The 17,161-nt window shown below is 39.1% G+C and overlaps 1 protein-coding gene across 1 annotated transcript in view; it reads left to right on the forward strand.

The window, feature by feature from the left end:
* C5 (complement C5) overlaps positions 1-17,161 on the forward strand; it is a 163,900-nt gene that overhangs the window by 119,485 nt on the left and 27,254 nt on the right. Inside the window, exons 25-29 of the mRNA XM_044659769.1 lie at positions 3,789-3,960; positions 6,696-6,901; positions 9,031-9,183; positions 11,589-11,651; positions 14,888-14,969. Coding sequence (XP_044515704.1) covers positions 3,789-3,960; positions 6,696-6,901; positions 9,031-9,183; positions 11,589-11,651; positions 14,888-14,969 — 676 coding nt within the window. The remainder of the gene's footprint in view (positions 1-3,788; positions 3,961-6,695; positions 6,902-9,030; positions 9,184-11,588; positions 11,652-14,887; positions 14,970-17,161) is intronic.

The following is a 17,161-nucleotide window of genomic DNA, read 5'->3' on the forward strand; positions in this document are numbered from 1 at the left end:
TTCTTCTTCTCCTCCTCCTCCTCCTCCTCCTCCCCTTCTTTCTCCTTCTCCTTTCTTCCTCCTCCTCCTCCCCCCCTCCTTTTTTCTTCTTCTCCTCCTCCTTCTTCCCCTTCTTCTTTCTTCTTCCTCCTTCTCTTCTTCCTCCTCCTCCTCCTCCTCCTTCTTTTTCAACAAAATATATCAATAAAAAATTCAGTGGTAAAAATAAAAGGATTACTGTAGAGCAATGAAGGTCTAGTGGAAATTAGATCAACTAAATGATTTTCTCTGATAGTATTCAGCAGCTTGTGTTTAGGAACAGAAAAGGTACGGGAAGTATGGAATTTAATAAAATATGAGTGGCATTAAGGCAAGAATACAAGGAGTTCAGAAGTAGAGGGCTAAGGATAGATAACAAGTAATTGGTAAACTTTAGAATCAAGACTTTCAAATGAGGCTTTGATAGGTGTTATGGACTGTAAGATAGAATAAGGGGAAGTCACAGTAAAGACAAAAAAAAGATTAAGACAGAGAAAGATAGGGGAAATAGATAGGAAATTTTGGTGTGATCAAGGAATTTTAATCTTTGGTGTATATGATTAAAATAAAATAAAGATGAAGGTCCTGGAAATTGAGGAGATTAATGAATTGTGAAGCACAAATATTTGAGGAGACATTGATATGCATATTAAAATCACAGGGCAGCTAGGTGGCTCTGAAAATAGAGTGCCAGTCCTGGAGTCAAGAGGACCTCAGTTCCAACCTGGCCTTAGACACTTCCTAGCTATATAATCCTGGGCAAAACATTTAACCTTTTGTTTGCCTAGCCCATGCCTTTCTGTCTTAGAGGTATTACAAGGACAGGAGGTGTAGTTTTAAAAATTAAAAAAAAATTAAATATGCATAGGTGGAAAGAAAGACTAGAAGCTGGGTACTAGGATTTTTGAGAAAGGAGAAAGAATGGCTGAGGGACTTGTAGATGACCTCAACTAGGATTTGGATAGAGTAAGAGACAGGTAGAATGACCTCAAAAGAGGATGTTGCTGAATGATGGTAGCAGGAAAATCTGGTAGTGGCAATAAAGAATCAGGAGTATTTCTCCTTACCCAGAATTTCAGAGGTGTGTGTGTGTATGGTAGGGGAGAGAAGAAAGTGATGTGTGAGAAGAGACATCCAACATTAGGAAGGGTGACCAGGGACTTAGTGTTTTGGGGGGAAAGCCAGGTCCCTGGGAGTGTAAGAATGTTCAAAGTCAAAGGAAAAAATCTAAAATGAAGGAAAGTTTGTTAATGATAGAATGAAGGTTTCAGGAGGCACAATGGAAAGAAAGGACAAAGAAGAATAGAAACTAATTGTGGGGGCAGAAGGTGTGTTAAGGTGGATGAGGCTGAAGCAATAAGGAATAATGGCAGAAAAAGGAGACAGCAATTGCATCATGGGCATTAGGAGAGAAAATAGTAGTAGTTTGCTTACCAAAGGAGTGGAAAATAGAACATTTGATGGGCTACAAATCTCAAGAGTCCAGTGATGGCAGAAAATGTTGCAAGTTCTCTCTCAAATATCAAGGGAAAAAAGAAGTTTTGGTCCAGCCTCTAGTCTTAATATTGGCAATTAAACCCCTTGGGACTTGACTAAAGTTCACATTTCGGACAATTTCCTTTATCTCATGCTAAGATGGTAAGAGATGATGCTGAGAAAACACATTGAAAATATTCTTTATATGGGACCTGGTGCCAGTGGTCATGCTTCTAGACGAGGTCCTGATGATAAGAGATCTGATGTTGGAGGCTCTGGTTTCAAACAAGGTCCTGGAAATAAGAAACCTGATATCTGCAGTGATTGATATCTCTGATTCTGGGCAAGGTCCAATCTGATAAAGGCCTATCCTCCCTATCCCAGTTCAGTCATCATGGAAAGATATAGAATTTTTGTGGTGAATTATACTTCAGAGGGAGTATAAATAACCTCAGGATACTGGAGGTGGTATTCAGGAGGCCTCCAAACCCAAACCCTGAGCAGGGCTGGCAGTAGAACATCCATTCAGCTTTGGTTCTTATGAGAAGTGGTTACCCTCAGTCCTCTTGTTGTGTTGTTTGCTCCCTGAGACTCTGGAGATCTTTTTGTCTCTGTATTCTGGCTTGTGACCTCATTCATTGAAAACTATTCTTTCCAAAGTTATCAGTGACCTCTGAATTGCCAAACATAAGTTTGTTCTCAGTCACCAGCCTTTTTGACCTCTCTACAACATTTGATGCGATGGGTAGTCTTGTCCTCATGGATGTTTGCTCATTTCTGGGTTTTCATGAGAGAATTCTTTCTTGGTTTTCTTCCTACCCTATCCATAGAATTGCTCCTTCTCAGTCTTCTCCAATGAGTCGTCATCCATTTCATTCCCCTGTCCTGTGTTCTCTTCTCTTTCCTTTGCCATACTCTCTTGGAACCTCATTAGTTCCCCTGAATTAAATTATCAACATTGTGCAGATGATTTCCAGATCTTGAGGCATTCAAGTTGGATCTCTCATTTAAAAGGGTCATGTTTTGTATAAGATTTGGATCTATAAGATCTCTTTCAATTCTGTTCTATGGTTTCACTTTAAAGTCAGGTAGCTATGTGGCTAAGTAGTAGAGTATTGGACCTGGATTCGGAGAGAACTGAGTTAAAATCTGACCTCAGACATTTACTAGCTTTGTGACCCTGAACTTAACTTCTGTTTGCCTTAATCTACTGGAGAAGGAAATATCAAACTACTCCAGTATCTTTGCCAAGAAAATCCCATGGACTATATTGGCATGCTATGATGCATGGGGTCACAAAGAATTGGACACAACCAAACAACAAGTAAAGTCATATGGCTAATCATAAGTTTACTCTTCTCAACATTCTGATCACCTTATACTGCTCCCACCAGATGAGCTTCAGCTAATTGATATCAATAAAATATGGTAGGCAGCTAGTTGATATAGTGGATAGAATTTTGGTCTTGGAGTGAGGAACACCTGAGTTCAAATCCTGCTTCAGACACTTACTAGCTGTGTCTATCTGCTTCAGGTTCTTCAACTGTAAATGAGGACAAATAATAAGAACTTTCTCTCAGGGTTTTTGTTAAGATAAAATGAGATATTTGTAAACTGTTTTTTTCAACCTTAAATGCTTATTTTTGTTGTTATTATTATCATAAATATCCAGAACTAGATTCAAGAATTTCTACACCTCATCTGCTTTTTTCTATTTGCCTATTTATGGCTTTCCTAAGTGGTCCTCCTTAACATGAAATGTAGTTCTCACCCCTATCTTTTTAGCTCTGGGAACATCCCCCAGTAATTGGGCAAAAAATGAGATCAATCAATAATTAAACATTTATTAAGTATGTGCCATATTACTATGTGCCAGGCCCTGTGCTATTTTAGTGGGGATACAAAAAAGAGTTAAATGATAGTCTGCCCTCAAAGAGCTTATAATCTAATGATGGGGACAACATGAAAAAATGATATATACAAAGCAAGATATATACAGGATAAATAAGAAAAAATTAGGAGAGAAAGTGCTGGAATTAAAAGGGGTTGGGGAAGACTTCCTCCAGAAGGTGGAATTTAGTTGGGACTTCAGAGAAACAAGGGAGGCCAGTAATTAGAGCAGAGAAGGTAGAATATTCCAGGTGAGGGGTACAGCCAGAGGGAATGCCTGGAGCTGAGAGATGGAGTTTCTTATGAAATAAAAGTCTCTATGCTCCTTCTGCATAAAGTTGCATGGGTAGGTGGTGTTATCACTGGGCAATGTGACCAGTGTATCCTCTTCACTTATTTTTCAGAAAATCAATAATGGGATTATCAAGGCTGAGACCTACCTCCATGAACATGCTCAAGATGCCCAGAGCACTTTCACTTTGGCCATCTCATCTTATGCTCTGGCCCTTGGGACTTCATCTCACCCTGCTTCTCGGGCCATCTTTTCAAAGCTGAAGAGAGAAGCTTTTGTGAAAGGTATGACCATCGATTCCTCCATTCCATAATTAGTTATTGATTGTTTCCTATGCCTGAGACCCTTTGTTAGGCACTGAGAGAAACACAGCCATAGAGTGAGAATGGGAATGGCTGGAAGTCAGGAGACCCAGGTTCACGTCCTAGTTCTACAACTCAGTAACTGTATCACCATGAACAAGTCACTTAGCCTCTTTGAGACTTACTGTCCTTCAAGGGAATAATAATAATAACTCAAGGCTCCCCCAAACCTACAGGTTCACACAGCCTGGGATCCGATCTTAGAGATTTACCACGATGGATCATTATCTCTCTTGGCTTATTGTTCTCCTTCTGAAGTTATTGTAGGAAAACTTCTAATCTACTCATGCTAGAGCTCATGGCTGGGCTTCCCCAAATCTAGTAACAGGGGCCCCCAGTTCCTATAAATAAAAAGTCAAGTTAGCATAAGCCGGTGACGGCAAACCTATGACACGTGTGTCAGCATTGACATGTGTAGCCATTTTCGATGACACATGACCGCATATGGTCGCATACAGAGAAGTATGAGGTTGCATGCTGAGGATGAAACATTTGCTGTAGTGTAGTGTAGACACTCTGTGCACTATAGATGACAATTCTACCTATATTAATTTACCTATTTTGGTTTATTAAATACAATTATATATTACAATTATACATTTTTGTTATTTAAACTATAAATATCATGAAATTATGGGGTTTTTTCTTGAAGTGACACACCACCCAAGTTATGCTCGGTTTTTTGGCGAATTTTGACACACCAAGCTCAAAAGGTTGCCCATCACTGGCATAAGCAAATTGAGGCTGAAACAGGCTTTAGTTCACCCTTACCCCATTTCAAAAGATGCAAAAGCTTCATAGGAAACCTCCACAGATACAGAAAGCACACAAGGCACTCAATAGCCTATCAGCTCTCCCATGAAGCCAGTTGAACTTGGGTTTGCTATTAGGACAGAACTTTGATATTCCTGCAAGTCTTATTTTTCCAGAGTTCCACATAGTTTCCTCCCCACCAAACCTAGAGAGCCATCTTGTCGTTAAAGTTTTTCCCCAGAAAGCAAACATACATTGGGGACAGCTGAACAAACAATTCCCTTCCTCTTGAACTAGCACTGTCCATGCAACTTATTGACTTTACTCTCTGAGCAGGAGCTATGTGGATTCTTTTCTTCTTTCTTTAAGGAAGATGCTGTGTTAGGAAATTTTTTTCTCTAAATATATTCTCAAATTGCCTAACTCTCAAACTTGGGGCGGCCTATGAGGCAAAGCTGGTGCTCCCCAGTTATCTTTCTTCTTTGACTAGAAGGCTAGATTCCAGGATCATTCCACCTGGGTATTCAAAATCTACCCCCCACCCCGTTTCACAGGAGGTATGGGTTCAACACATGTCTATCTTTGCCATATGCTTCTGCTCCACCTCACCATCAACTGTTTCTGGGGGGCAGGAAAGTCTGCATATGCCACAAGTTCTCTACTGTACCCCACAAATGCTGCTCCATTGACATTGGTTTGTCTTCTGAAAGTTCAGAGTACAAGGAAGAGGGAATTGGTATCCCAAGTTGTTTTTATTGGCTATAGATAGGAGTAGTGGATGTTCCAATAAAAGCTTGTTCCAAATCTTAGCCAGACAATCAATAGGAGTTCCTTGTGTCCTATTATTAAGGTACCAGGAGATACACTCCCCAAAGGGTGAAACCTCTCAGGCCCATACCCTATGACTTCATTAGGTTGATTGGGAGAATAAACCAAGTGAATCAGTCCCATTGATCAAATCTACTTGTGATTTATTTTCCAAAGTCGTTGCTATGAAAGGGATTCATAAATTATTGTTAAAATGTTTTTAATGCCATTATTATATAAATAGTAAAAAGACATAGACCCTTCTCAAGAAACTTACACTCTAATTTGTAGATGATATCTATCACACATGAAATTTTAATGGAAAGAAGTCAGGGTATAATAATACCATCTATACGTTGGCTCAGTCATTTCCTGCTTCTTGACCCCACTTCATACTTGGCCCATAAATTCCTTTGTTTGGTTCCTGGATCCTTCTGCTTGTCCAAACTCTTCCATTTGAAACAGAAACTCTACTGCTACTGATATTCGGGTTCTGCTGAGACTAAGAGGTTTCCTGGGGGCCTGCATGGACATACTACATTCTTCTACCTCTCCAGGGACCTTAGTCTCTTTTTTCTGTGCAAGGGTCTTATTCTTTCTGGGGTCATGGTCCTCTTCATCAGTCTGGTGAAACCTATGAATCCCTTCTCAGAATGTTTTTAAATACATAAAATAAAATACATAAGATTACAAAGGATGGTATTATAATACCTATTTACATTAATGTACTATGATTTATTTATCCACTTCTCTATCAATGTTACATTTTTTAGTGGAATTGGTAGGATCAAAGGATCATAGATTATAGATATAGATATAATCTAGATCATAGATTTAGAACTGATGGGACCCCATTTGGTATTTTCTTGGCAAAGCTACTGGAGTGGTTTGCCATTTCCTTCTCCAGTTCATTTTGAAATTGCAACACGGATGATAAGTAACTTGCCCAAGGTCACAAGGTAGTAAGTGTAAAGATAGGTCTTGAATGCAAGTCTTAGAGGAGTGGTACAAATACTAAGTGGCAGAGATAGGAAAGAGATCCTCGGAATTTATATTCTACATAATTTCAGTAAATTTACTTTCTATTCATTTTTAAGGGAATCCACCTATTTATCGTTTTTGGAAAAATGATTTTAAAAATAAAGATACCACTATTCCCACTGTTGCTACAGCCCAAATGGTAGAAACCACAGCATATGCTTTACTTTCAATTCTACTTTTGAGTGACATAAATTATGCTAAGCCTGTTATCAGATGGTTGTCTGAAGAACAAAGATATGGAGGCGGATTTTATTCCACCCAGGTAATAATTTCTTAAAACTTTTCCTAATTCTTTATTTTCATGATCCCTCATATACCACATATATTCCTGTTTTGATGTCTTTGCTCCCTCCAGTAGCCACTAGAAACATAAAAATGTTATTTCAATAGACCATTGGATAATAGGGGACCTTACAAATCATCTAATCCAATCTGCTTATTTTACAGATGAGGAAATTAAGATCTAGAGAACTCATAGATTTAGAGGTTAGAGGGACCTCAGAGATCAAGTCCGTTTAAGATGAGGAAACTGAGGTTCAGAGAAGTCACACAGCTAAAAAATACCTGAGGCAAGATTTTAATTCAGATTTTTTTTTTTACTTTATTGTGACCACTGTATCATACTGACTTGGAGTAGTCCACACTTCTCATGGTACCAGTTGACGAGCAAGGATTAAGGTTGCACCTCCACATCATGGCTGTTACTTCTTGGCTCCAATTTCAAATTGGTCTCCAAACTTCTTTGGTCCCTAAATCCTGCCTGGTCTTCAAGCTCTTCTACTTGGTTCAGGAGCTGCCATTCCAATATTGCTTCATAAGACCAAGATGTTTCCTGGGGTTCTGCATAAATGTAAAGGATTTCTCCCAAACAGAGAGAATACAGTAGTAAATGTTTAATAACTGGCTCTCTGAAAAAATATATACAGGACCTAATTTTATCTTTAATCTGAATTATTAAAATTTTAATTACTTTTTGAAGTCTAGATAATCAAGAAAAGAGTAAACTAATCTTTGATTTGTAGTTGTTGCCTTGTTCCAAAGTATGAATGATTCCACAAAAAATTTAATGATCAACTCTGACCCCAGTCAACTATGAGCTAATGTCAACATGCCACAACACATCCAGCCTTCCAGGAACTCTAGACTGCTCTCAGAGTAGCCCAGGAGCATTTAACTTATTTTGTTTTATGTACTTCTTTGTCAGCCCAGGGAAACCTTTGGACCTCTTCTCAGAAAATTTTTAAAAACAAAAATTAAAATTCATAGGAATACAAAGGAAGCCAATTGTATTGAAATATAATTATCAAAATGTTTTAAAAACAAAAGCCAAGTTTATAGATCCTAGCTTCAGAAGTCCCTGGTCCAGACCTTCTCTCTGTCCTCTATATTTATCTAGCAGCTCTCAAGTTCTGTCTCCAGCTAGGCACACCTTCTGTGTATAGATCTAACATTAAGTATACTGGCCCCACTGTCTGAATGAGAGGTTGGTTAGATTTCACCCCTCCTTCAGGGTTCTCTGCTATGCTTAGGGTGGGTGGAGGTATGTAGGCTCTCTGTGAATGGCTTGAGTGAGCCCTCATCAGTGGAGTTGCCTCAAATGTAGAGGTGGTCCCCTGTGCCCTGATCTATTTAATCATTAACAGATTAGCTTTTACAAAGGAATATTTGCTTCAAAAGGTATACTCATGGGGCATCTAGGTAGCTTAGTGGATTAATTGAGAGAGGTCTAGAGATAGGTCTTGGGTTCAAATCTGACCTCAGATACTTCTTAACTACATGACCCTGGACAAGACACTTCACCTCAGTTGCCTAGCCCTTACTGCTCTTCTGCTTTGGAACCAATCCTTAGTATCAATTCTAAGACAGAAGATAGGTTTTTTTTGTTTGTTTTGTTTTGTTTTGTTTTTTAAAAGGTATAATCGTAAATACAACTAGTCTCAGGGGAAAACATCTTAATAATCTGAACTGCCTCCAGGGTTTTGTAAAATGACTTATGATGACTATAACTCAAGCATAGTTAAAATGATAATAGCTAGTATTTATATGGTGCTTTAAGGTTTTCAAAGTACTTTTCAAAAATGATCTCATTTTATCTTACAATGACGCTGAGAGGTAGGTATTATAATCCCATTTTACAAATGAGGAAACTGAGCCAAACAGGGGCTAAGTGATTTACCAAGAATCACACAACTGATAAATTTCTGAGGCTGAATTTAAAGTAAGGCCTTCCTAATTAAGTCTATATCTCCATGAACTTGCCATCTAGCTACTGCTTTGCATTGGAACAGATGTCATATTAGAGGTAAATATGGTTTTGGTATTATAAAGAGGTAAGCAAATCTAAACAATTATTTTGGTCATCATATAGGTCTTCCTTTATTCTTCCCCCAGGATACAATTAATGCCATTGAGGCCCTGACTAAGTATTCACTCCTGCTTAAGAAACATCGATTGAACATGGACATCAAAGTTTCCTACAAACACAAAGGTGACTTGCTCCATTACAAAATGACGGATCAGAATTTCCTTGGGAGACCAGTGGAGGTAACAATAAAAATAAAAAAGAAAAAGAAATTAAAGTTGAACTCCACCACAATTTCCAAGTTGATTCAAAAGAGGACATTAAAAATAGATTATAGGGACACTTGTGGATGAAAGAAAATAAGTGAAACATGTAGGATGTCTCTCTGAGCTAAACATTTTCAGTTGCTGCAGCCAGTCTTGAAGGGCATGATTTTAAAGCTCTAGAACCATCTGTTAGATCAGGGCTCAGCAACGTATGGCTCTCGAGCCATATCTGGCTCCACTTCCCAACCTGCCAGTGGGGGCAGAGCCCCAGGATGTGCCCCAGGGGGCCCTTCAGCCCCCGCCCCATATTCCAGCACCTTCCACCTCCATCCTCCTCCTTCCGCAGGCGTTTATGGCTCTCACAGCCAAAAAGGTTGCCGACCGTTGGGTTAGATGGTCATCCTCTGTCTAGTTTATGTTTACTTCCTAAAATATAGTGGTCTGCAACTGAACACAACACCCTGAGGTGCTCTAACTAGGACAAAGCATAAAGGACTTCACTTTTCTTATTCTGGGCACTAAGTTTCTCAATGGGCCTGTAACATTTTGATTTCCATATCCAAGTATTGACTCATTTTTAATTTACATTCCACAAAACTTTCCAACCTGCTGCTTCCCCACCAAAGCAGAACTGCCATTTAGCCTATTTTCCCTACTCTGTTTACTTGGGGAATTGACTTTTTGAATCCAGATACAAGACTTTACCTTTATTAAGGAGACATTTGCCAGATTAGCATGATATCTAATCCCTTTATCCCAATCATTGATAAAAACATAAAATATACCTACAGGCAAAATACATGCCTGCAGCTAATTTATGGTCTTCTGGACCTAACATTATTGGGAAGTTCAAAGCTGAATATTAAGGGAAACTTTTCACTGCTTGGTTTTCACTGTGAGAAGCTGTGCTGCACAAAAGAAAGGCTATTAAACCAGAAGTCAGGAAGCATAGGAACTAGTCTTCTCCACCTGCCTCCCATGTACTATGTGACCTTCCCTCCCTCTACAGCCAATGTCCACACACACACACATGAATTTTCTGTATTCAGGTCATTCACATCTGGTTACTTTTGTCATATTGTCTGGTTGCTGTTGAGGAAGTGGGCTCAGCTGCACTTCAAGAAAGGGAGTTTAACTTCTGGGTGGTAAATAGGAAGGAGTTTTATGCCAGGTTTGATTGCCATTTGTGATCATTATTAAATTTAAATTATTTAAAAAATACCTGTAGACTGAAAGAAAAGTTGGGCAGAGATAAAAGGGAGGATTTCAAAGTCAGAGGGGGATAAAAAATAAGTGTCAGAGACTGATAGCTAGAAGGGATCTCAGAGGATGTCTAGTCCAACTCCCTTACACCTTTACAGGTAAGGAAAATGAGATTTAGAAAAGTTAAGTGACTTTCTCAGAATCACACACCTACTGAGTATCAAAACCAGGATTTGAAACCAGTTTTCTTAGACGTAAGTAAATCTCTTTGGTTATTACACCATGTGGCCTTTTACTCATTTGGGAGTTTTATCCTGTGTTCCTGTACTGGCAGTCACCTTAGGACCACTGAAAACGGTTACACTGATTGTGAAGCCTCTGTAAGACACCAAAAAAATCTGACCCTTTAAAAAATGCAAACTTGTGATAATGTGCATTGATTTAGGTTATTCTCCCAAAGAGAATGAGTTGGCAACGTAGGAATGCCAATATAGCCATAAGGAAACATTTGAGTATTGGCACATTTTTATTTTTCTGGCATACTCAGCAAACCCTAAATAAATGTCAATGTATACATAATCATCTTGAGTATTCCTTCCTCCAGTGCAGATACCCTCATTCATGCCCTATCTTCCTAGGTGAGTCTTCTCCATATATCTGCATAAAAACTTCACAGAAGAGCCACAAAACAAACTTAGAGCCTTCCCCTGGCTCTTTACAATAGTTCATCAATAATACCAGTGCTAACAATCTGTCATCCATCACCCTCACTCTGTGGCTGGCCAACCTCCTGTTCCAATCATATATGATCTCAGTGTTATCTTTTATAATACTTTTTTAAGTGTAAGTCAGGGTAGGTAATTTACTGTAGCAAATTGCTGTTCCCACTACCTCTTTGCATTGTGCTTTGGGCCACTGCCATTGTATTTCTTCTGAGGTTATGATATCCTATGAAATGTAGCCATATTCAAGTACAGTCCTGGAAGCAAACAACACTTCCTATTGGAGAACCAGAGAAGCTAAGTGCAGAAGGGCTCCTCTTCCAAGACGGCTCTCTAGGTGGTGTTTTGATAGAGGGGACTACAAAAACCCACAAGGCAGATTTGTAATATATATCCCAAATACAACATCATTTTTCGATATCAAATGATAAGAGCCATGTTTCTCTACCTTTTCAGGTGCCTCTGAATGACGACCTACTCGTCAGCACTGGATTTAGTAATGGCTTAGCCACTGTACATGTAAGTAAATGCTCATCTGGGAAAGTTAAATGCCTACTCCTGCCATCTCACACCACTATCATAAAGAAATCATTTCCTTAGAGAGTTCTGCCACTTTTGCCAATGAAACCTCCATCCTAGGACTAATGTAAGGCATGCTTCTAGTTCTATCTAGGACTATGGCAATTTCCCGTGTAATTTTCTGTTGAAGAAGAAAATTAATCATAACATACAGCGGATAGTATATAGGCAAAGATTTTTCTCCAAACTTTGAATACTTTAAATACATGGACCAGTTTTTGTATGTTATTTTTTTCAATGCTTTAAGGAATGCTGATTTCATGTAAGGTCTCATAAAATAGTAGAAAGAGTGCCAGATTTGGAGTCAGAGCACTTAGGTTTGTGTACTGACTTATGCTACTTACTCCCTGTGTTCCCTTGAGAATGTCTCTTGGCCTCTCTGAGACTCAGTTTATCCTGATATAAAATATGAGGGTTGGACCAGATGACTCCTTGAGATTTCCTCCAGTTTTAAAGCTATGATCTAAGACTTTGAAGCTCTGAAAGAGTTTGTACTATACTGGTCCAGGCTTTGAGAACCCAGGATGACCTCGATGAAGCAAAGGAGTGACTTTAGTAGATTTTTAAAAAAATCTAGTTTAGAATATTGAATAGAGGCAGTGGGAAGATGTAGATAGAGAGCTGGCCTCAGAATGAAGAATAGGCTATGAGTCATTTGCCTTTTCAATGTACCAGGCAACTCTCTAAGACTATAACTTGCAAAGATAATACTGATCTTCATTGGTGGAATAAGTTCCTTGCTTGGAGATCTTTTCACTAATGGAAATCATAGATCTAGTCCCTTCCCCCTCTCCCCCCATGAATACAGTACCACTGTGTCCTCTTGTCAGAGAAGGAAGTTTTTCCACATAAGTACTTTTTCGATCTGAACTAATTTTGTGGAATTTTTCACACACATATTATGCACGTCTATTTTGTTCAGTAGGGTATAAAGAACATAATTTAAAGTTTTTAAGTTGCTCATAATCCTCATTATAAACACAAAATGTGCTCAGAATTGGCCTACAACAAGGCCCTCAGGGATACTTGAGTTATATAGGCCTATTTGTCCCTTCACTAAATGGCCACAGACTAGTGAATTTTTGGAGTTATCATATCTGCTTTTTATTGTTATCCTCAAATTGTCAGCAGTCATTTTTCATCATTAATGTTTGTGCTTTAAATCCCTACTGCTCATCCTCCAAATCCTTTACTCATTTGCCGGTTCTAAACTGCTCTGAGTGGACCAACTTCATCTTTCACCCTGTGACATTCTGCCTCAGAATCCACTGGGTCCCATTCTTCTTCCATGGAGAGATTACTGGGGAGGTAGAGAACTACGCCATTCATATACTGACAGGACTCTTCTTTTCACTGTCCCTAAAACTGGAATTGTTCAGTGAGAAGAACAGAATCAATTGGACACACAAGCTTGGGCTATCTTCCTGCTCATGTTTCTTTAATTCTCCAATCTTTCCAAAATGCATCCCACTTTGGCATTGCTCCTAGGGTAAACTCAGACTTCCTGAGATCCAGAAGGGGACACTTCCAAGACATTTGCATTGATTCTTGTTCTTTCAGTGTCAAATAGCCCAATCACTAACTATTCTTGGCCTGACTCATGCAATTGATTGTTCTAAATACAACTCTACCCCTTTGCCTACACACTATTGTTTTTATACTCCATTCTTTCCATTCCAAGGGGCCATTTTTCTACTCATATCTACTCAACTGATTGAAGAATGAATGAAAAAACATTATGTGCAAAGCATTGTGCTAAGCTCTGAGGATACAAATAAGAAAAGCAAAGACAGTTCTTGCCTCCAATTGCTCCCATTCAGAGGCAAAAGACTGGACATATGGAGAGAATACAGCCTCAGTTTCCTGGAATTGGGAGGATCTTGGTTCAAATATGGCCTCAGATGTGTGCCCTGGGGTCTCACTTTTCTTAGGTATTTTGGGTTGGATAGAGATGGCGAATAGAAGAGTAGAATAGCATACCTTTTCTAGACAGTGAATTGATTGAGACATCAGACAGCACAATGGATAGAGTTCTGGGCTTAGATTCAGGAAGACCTGAATTTAAATCTGGCCTCAGACACTTCTTTGCGACCCTGGGCAAGTCACCTAACCTTGATTGACTAGCCCTTATTGCTCTTCTGTTTTAGGATTGATGCTAAGACAGAAGGTAAGGGTTTAAAAACAATTAATTGCCAAATTTAATAGCTTTTGGTGGAACCAAGATGGCAGACTAGAGAGAGTATTCCAGCCAAATTCTGACCTTGAATCATTAGCATTTTAATTTGAGATTTTGTTTGTAGGTATTTTCACATTATTGACTTTTTCAAGTTTATTTTGGTCTTCCCTGCCACTGTTGTAGTTTTTTATGGTCAAGTTCTTTTTTTTAATTGTTTCCTCGTTTTCATAGCATATTTTTTTTCACTCTGAACTTTATGATAAGTTGTGCTTTGCTCATCTGGGGTTGGTAAGGTACTGTCCCAAGCTTCAGGATTTTTCATGCTGCTATTTTCAGAGCTGGTTCTGGGGTCTGCAAGTTTTTGATGATTCCAGAGTAGTGTTATCCTGAGAAAGTTATGGTCACTGCTCTCCTAGTTTACCCTCTGGTGTTTACCCGGGAATAGTCCTTGTTCCCCTATAGCCACAAGCACTAGTGCTCTTCTTGGCCTTGAAACTTAGCTCCTCTTGGTCCTAGAACTGTGACTAGGGCTCTTGCTTCCTTATAACCAATCACAAGAGCCCCCAGTGTTCTGGAACTGAGTCTCAGACCTGTTTATGTATGATAGTAGTGCCAATCAGTACCAGCTGCATCCTGGCCAGCAAAGAGTCCCCTGAACGGTTGTCTGACCTTATTGTCTGGACTGAGAGCTCCTAAAGCTGCTATCATTTCAGCTGACTCTAAGGCTCCCTATCATACTTTGCTTTGGGTCTGTGGTCATCCCAATGTTACAAACTTCTTCTGAGGACATCCTAAGTTGTCTTAGACAAGAAAAATGTCTCTCTCTGACCTTTTGTGGACTATGCTGATCTAAATTTTGATTTGAGCCATTATTTTAAAGATGTTTCGAGGGGAATGTTGGGAAAGTTCAACTGGGTCCTGGTCTGTACCCTGCTTCACCCTTGTTCCCTTTTCTTCCCTTTTAAATCCAATCTCTCTCTCCTTATTTTTCCCTCTCTAGGTAAGGACTGTTGTCCATAAAACTGGTACTTCTGGGGAGGTTTGTAGCTTTGAGCTGAAAATCGAAACCCAAGAGTTGCCAGGTAAGTCAGTCACAGATAATCTCAACTATGTTTTGGATTAAGCACCAGGTCACATCTGAGAAAATCTACTTTGGATAAAAAAAAAAGGTACTTCAAAAATAAACATTCTAACTTCAGCTATCCAGCCTTTAGGATGGTAGATTGAGATTGCAAGTGAGAACAACTACAGCTAAATTAATTATTTACAGGACTCATTGATCAGGAAATAATTCTGACCAACCTATTTAGTATTTTGCTAATTCTGCAATCTCAACGGTATGATCACTTCCATAACTGCAGACCAGAATCTCTTCATACCTTCTCATCCTATGTAATCTGTCCACAAATCATCATCCATAAGGGATTAACAATGCCTCCAAGGAGCCGATAGTCTTGTAGAACAATGAGACATCAACACAAAAAGGCATTATAATTTAAAATGTTACATGACAAGTCACTTAGAGAATTATGAAACAAAATCCTAGATGAGGTATGAAGGGGAAGGTTATTATCATTAGAGGCAAAGGTGGGGAGAAGCAAGAAAGACTTCCTAGAAGAAGTGGCACTTAAAATGGGTTTTGATGAGTAGGTAGAATTCAGCAGATAAAGATGGTAAGCAAGAGATTTCCAGGCTTAGAGAACAGCCTGAATAGACACAGAGACATGGGTCCTAGCATCTTGTCAGAGAGCAGTGAGCTATGCAATGCAGATCAAAATTCCTTCCACTTGTTCTTTTAATATCTTGAAAGGAACCCAAAATAATGTATCAATAAATATTTATTAAGCACCTACTATGTACCAGGAACTGTGCTACATGCTGAAGATACAAATAGGAAAAAGAAAAATAGTCCCTGGCCCTCTAGGAACTTACAGTCTATTGGGGGAACAAAATAGACAAAAAGAGTCAAAAAGTGGGAGGAGAGAGAGACACAGGAGGATAATGCTATCAATCAAAATATTGTCTCTCATCTTCATTACCTGATGAGTCTTCTTCCTTTTCTGATCATGCATGGAGGTGATGTGATGTAGGGAGTTTTCTGGATTGGCCTGATATGAAGATAAATGAATCATGCTCTCATGGGGCTTATACAAAAATATACTTCTAATTGACAAATAGGTGCAAAGTTCTGTAAAGGTCCAATGGAAGAAAATTTATTGAACTTAGTTTTGACTCCTCTATTTAGTTGTTACTTCAGACCTCATGATCATCTCTCATCTGGCTTTTGCCATAGCCTCCCAATTAAGTCTCCCTGCCTTAGTTGTCTCCTTTCTTCAATCTAATCTTTCACATGGTTGCCAAAATTATCTCCACAAGGCATAGGTCCAACCTCATCACTCTCTTGTTCAGAAATCTTCATTGTGGCATCCTTTGCTACTCTGTGTCCTGCCTACATTTCCAGCTTATTTCACATGAAGCACCCTTCCTACTGTGTACATTCCATCTAAATCCAAATTCATCTTCTTGGCACTAATCATACACTGCATTCTCTCCCACCTACAGGCCTTTGCACAGCCAGTTCCCCCTCCTCACTTTATTTCACCTTGTCCCAATTGCAAGAAGCCTTCTGTAATCCTCCTGCTTGTACATGCACTCTCCCTCTGCAAATTATTTCATATTTACCTATCTGTTTATGTTGCACCCTCCCAGTAGAATGTAAATTCTTTCAGGACCTTGATTGTTTTGTTTACTTATTTATTTATTTTCATAGCCTCAGTGCCTGGTTTAGTGCTCATACAAAGTATACACTTTAGCCTTTGAGCTTAAAGGTCATCAAATCCAACCTGTTCATTTCGCAGAAGAACCTGAGACCCCAAAAGGCTAAGTGATTTTGTCAAGGTAATATAGGTAGCAAGGAGCAGAGTCCAGATTTGAACTCCAGTCTCATGACTTCAAATCTATTGTTCTTTCCATAAATGCTTCTTGAACTCAACTGAATTCTTTCAGGAAAAGTATTTTATATTGTTGTTATTTGGTCATTTCAGTCATGTCTTCGTGACCCCATTGGGGTTTTTCTTGGCAAAGTTATTGAGTGGTTTGCCATTTCTTTCTCCAGCTCATTTTATAGATGAGAGAACTGAGGCAAACAGGGTTAAGTGACTTTTTCAGAGCCACACAACTAGTAAGTATCTGAGATTGTACTTGAACTCAGATCTTCCTGACATCCAGGCCTATCCATTGAACCACCTAGCTGCCCCTAATAAATTAAAATTAT

The sequence above is a fragment of the Gracilinanus agilis genome, chromosome 2, assembly GCF_016433145.1.
Source record: "Gracilinanus agilis isolate LMUSP501 chromosome 2, AgileGrace, whole genome shotgun sequence".
NCBI lineage: Eukaryota > Metazoa > Chordata > Mammalia > Didelphimorphia > Didelphidae > Gracilinanus > Gracilinanus agilis.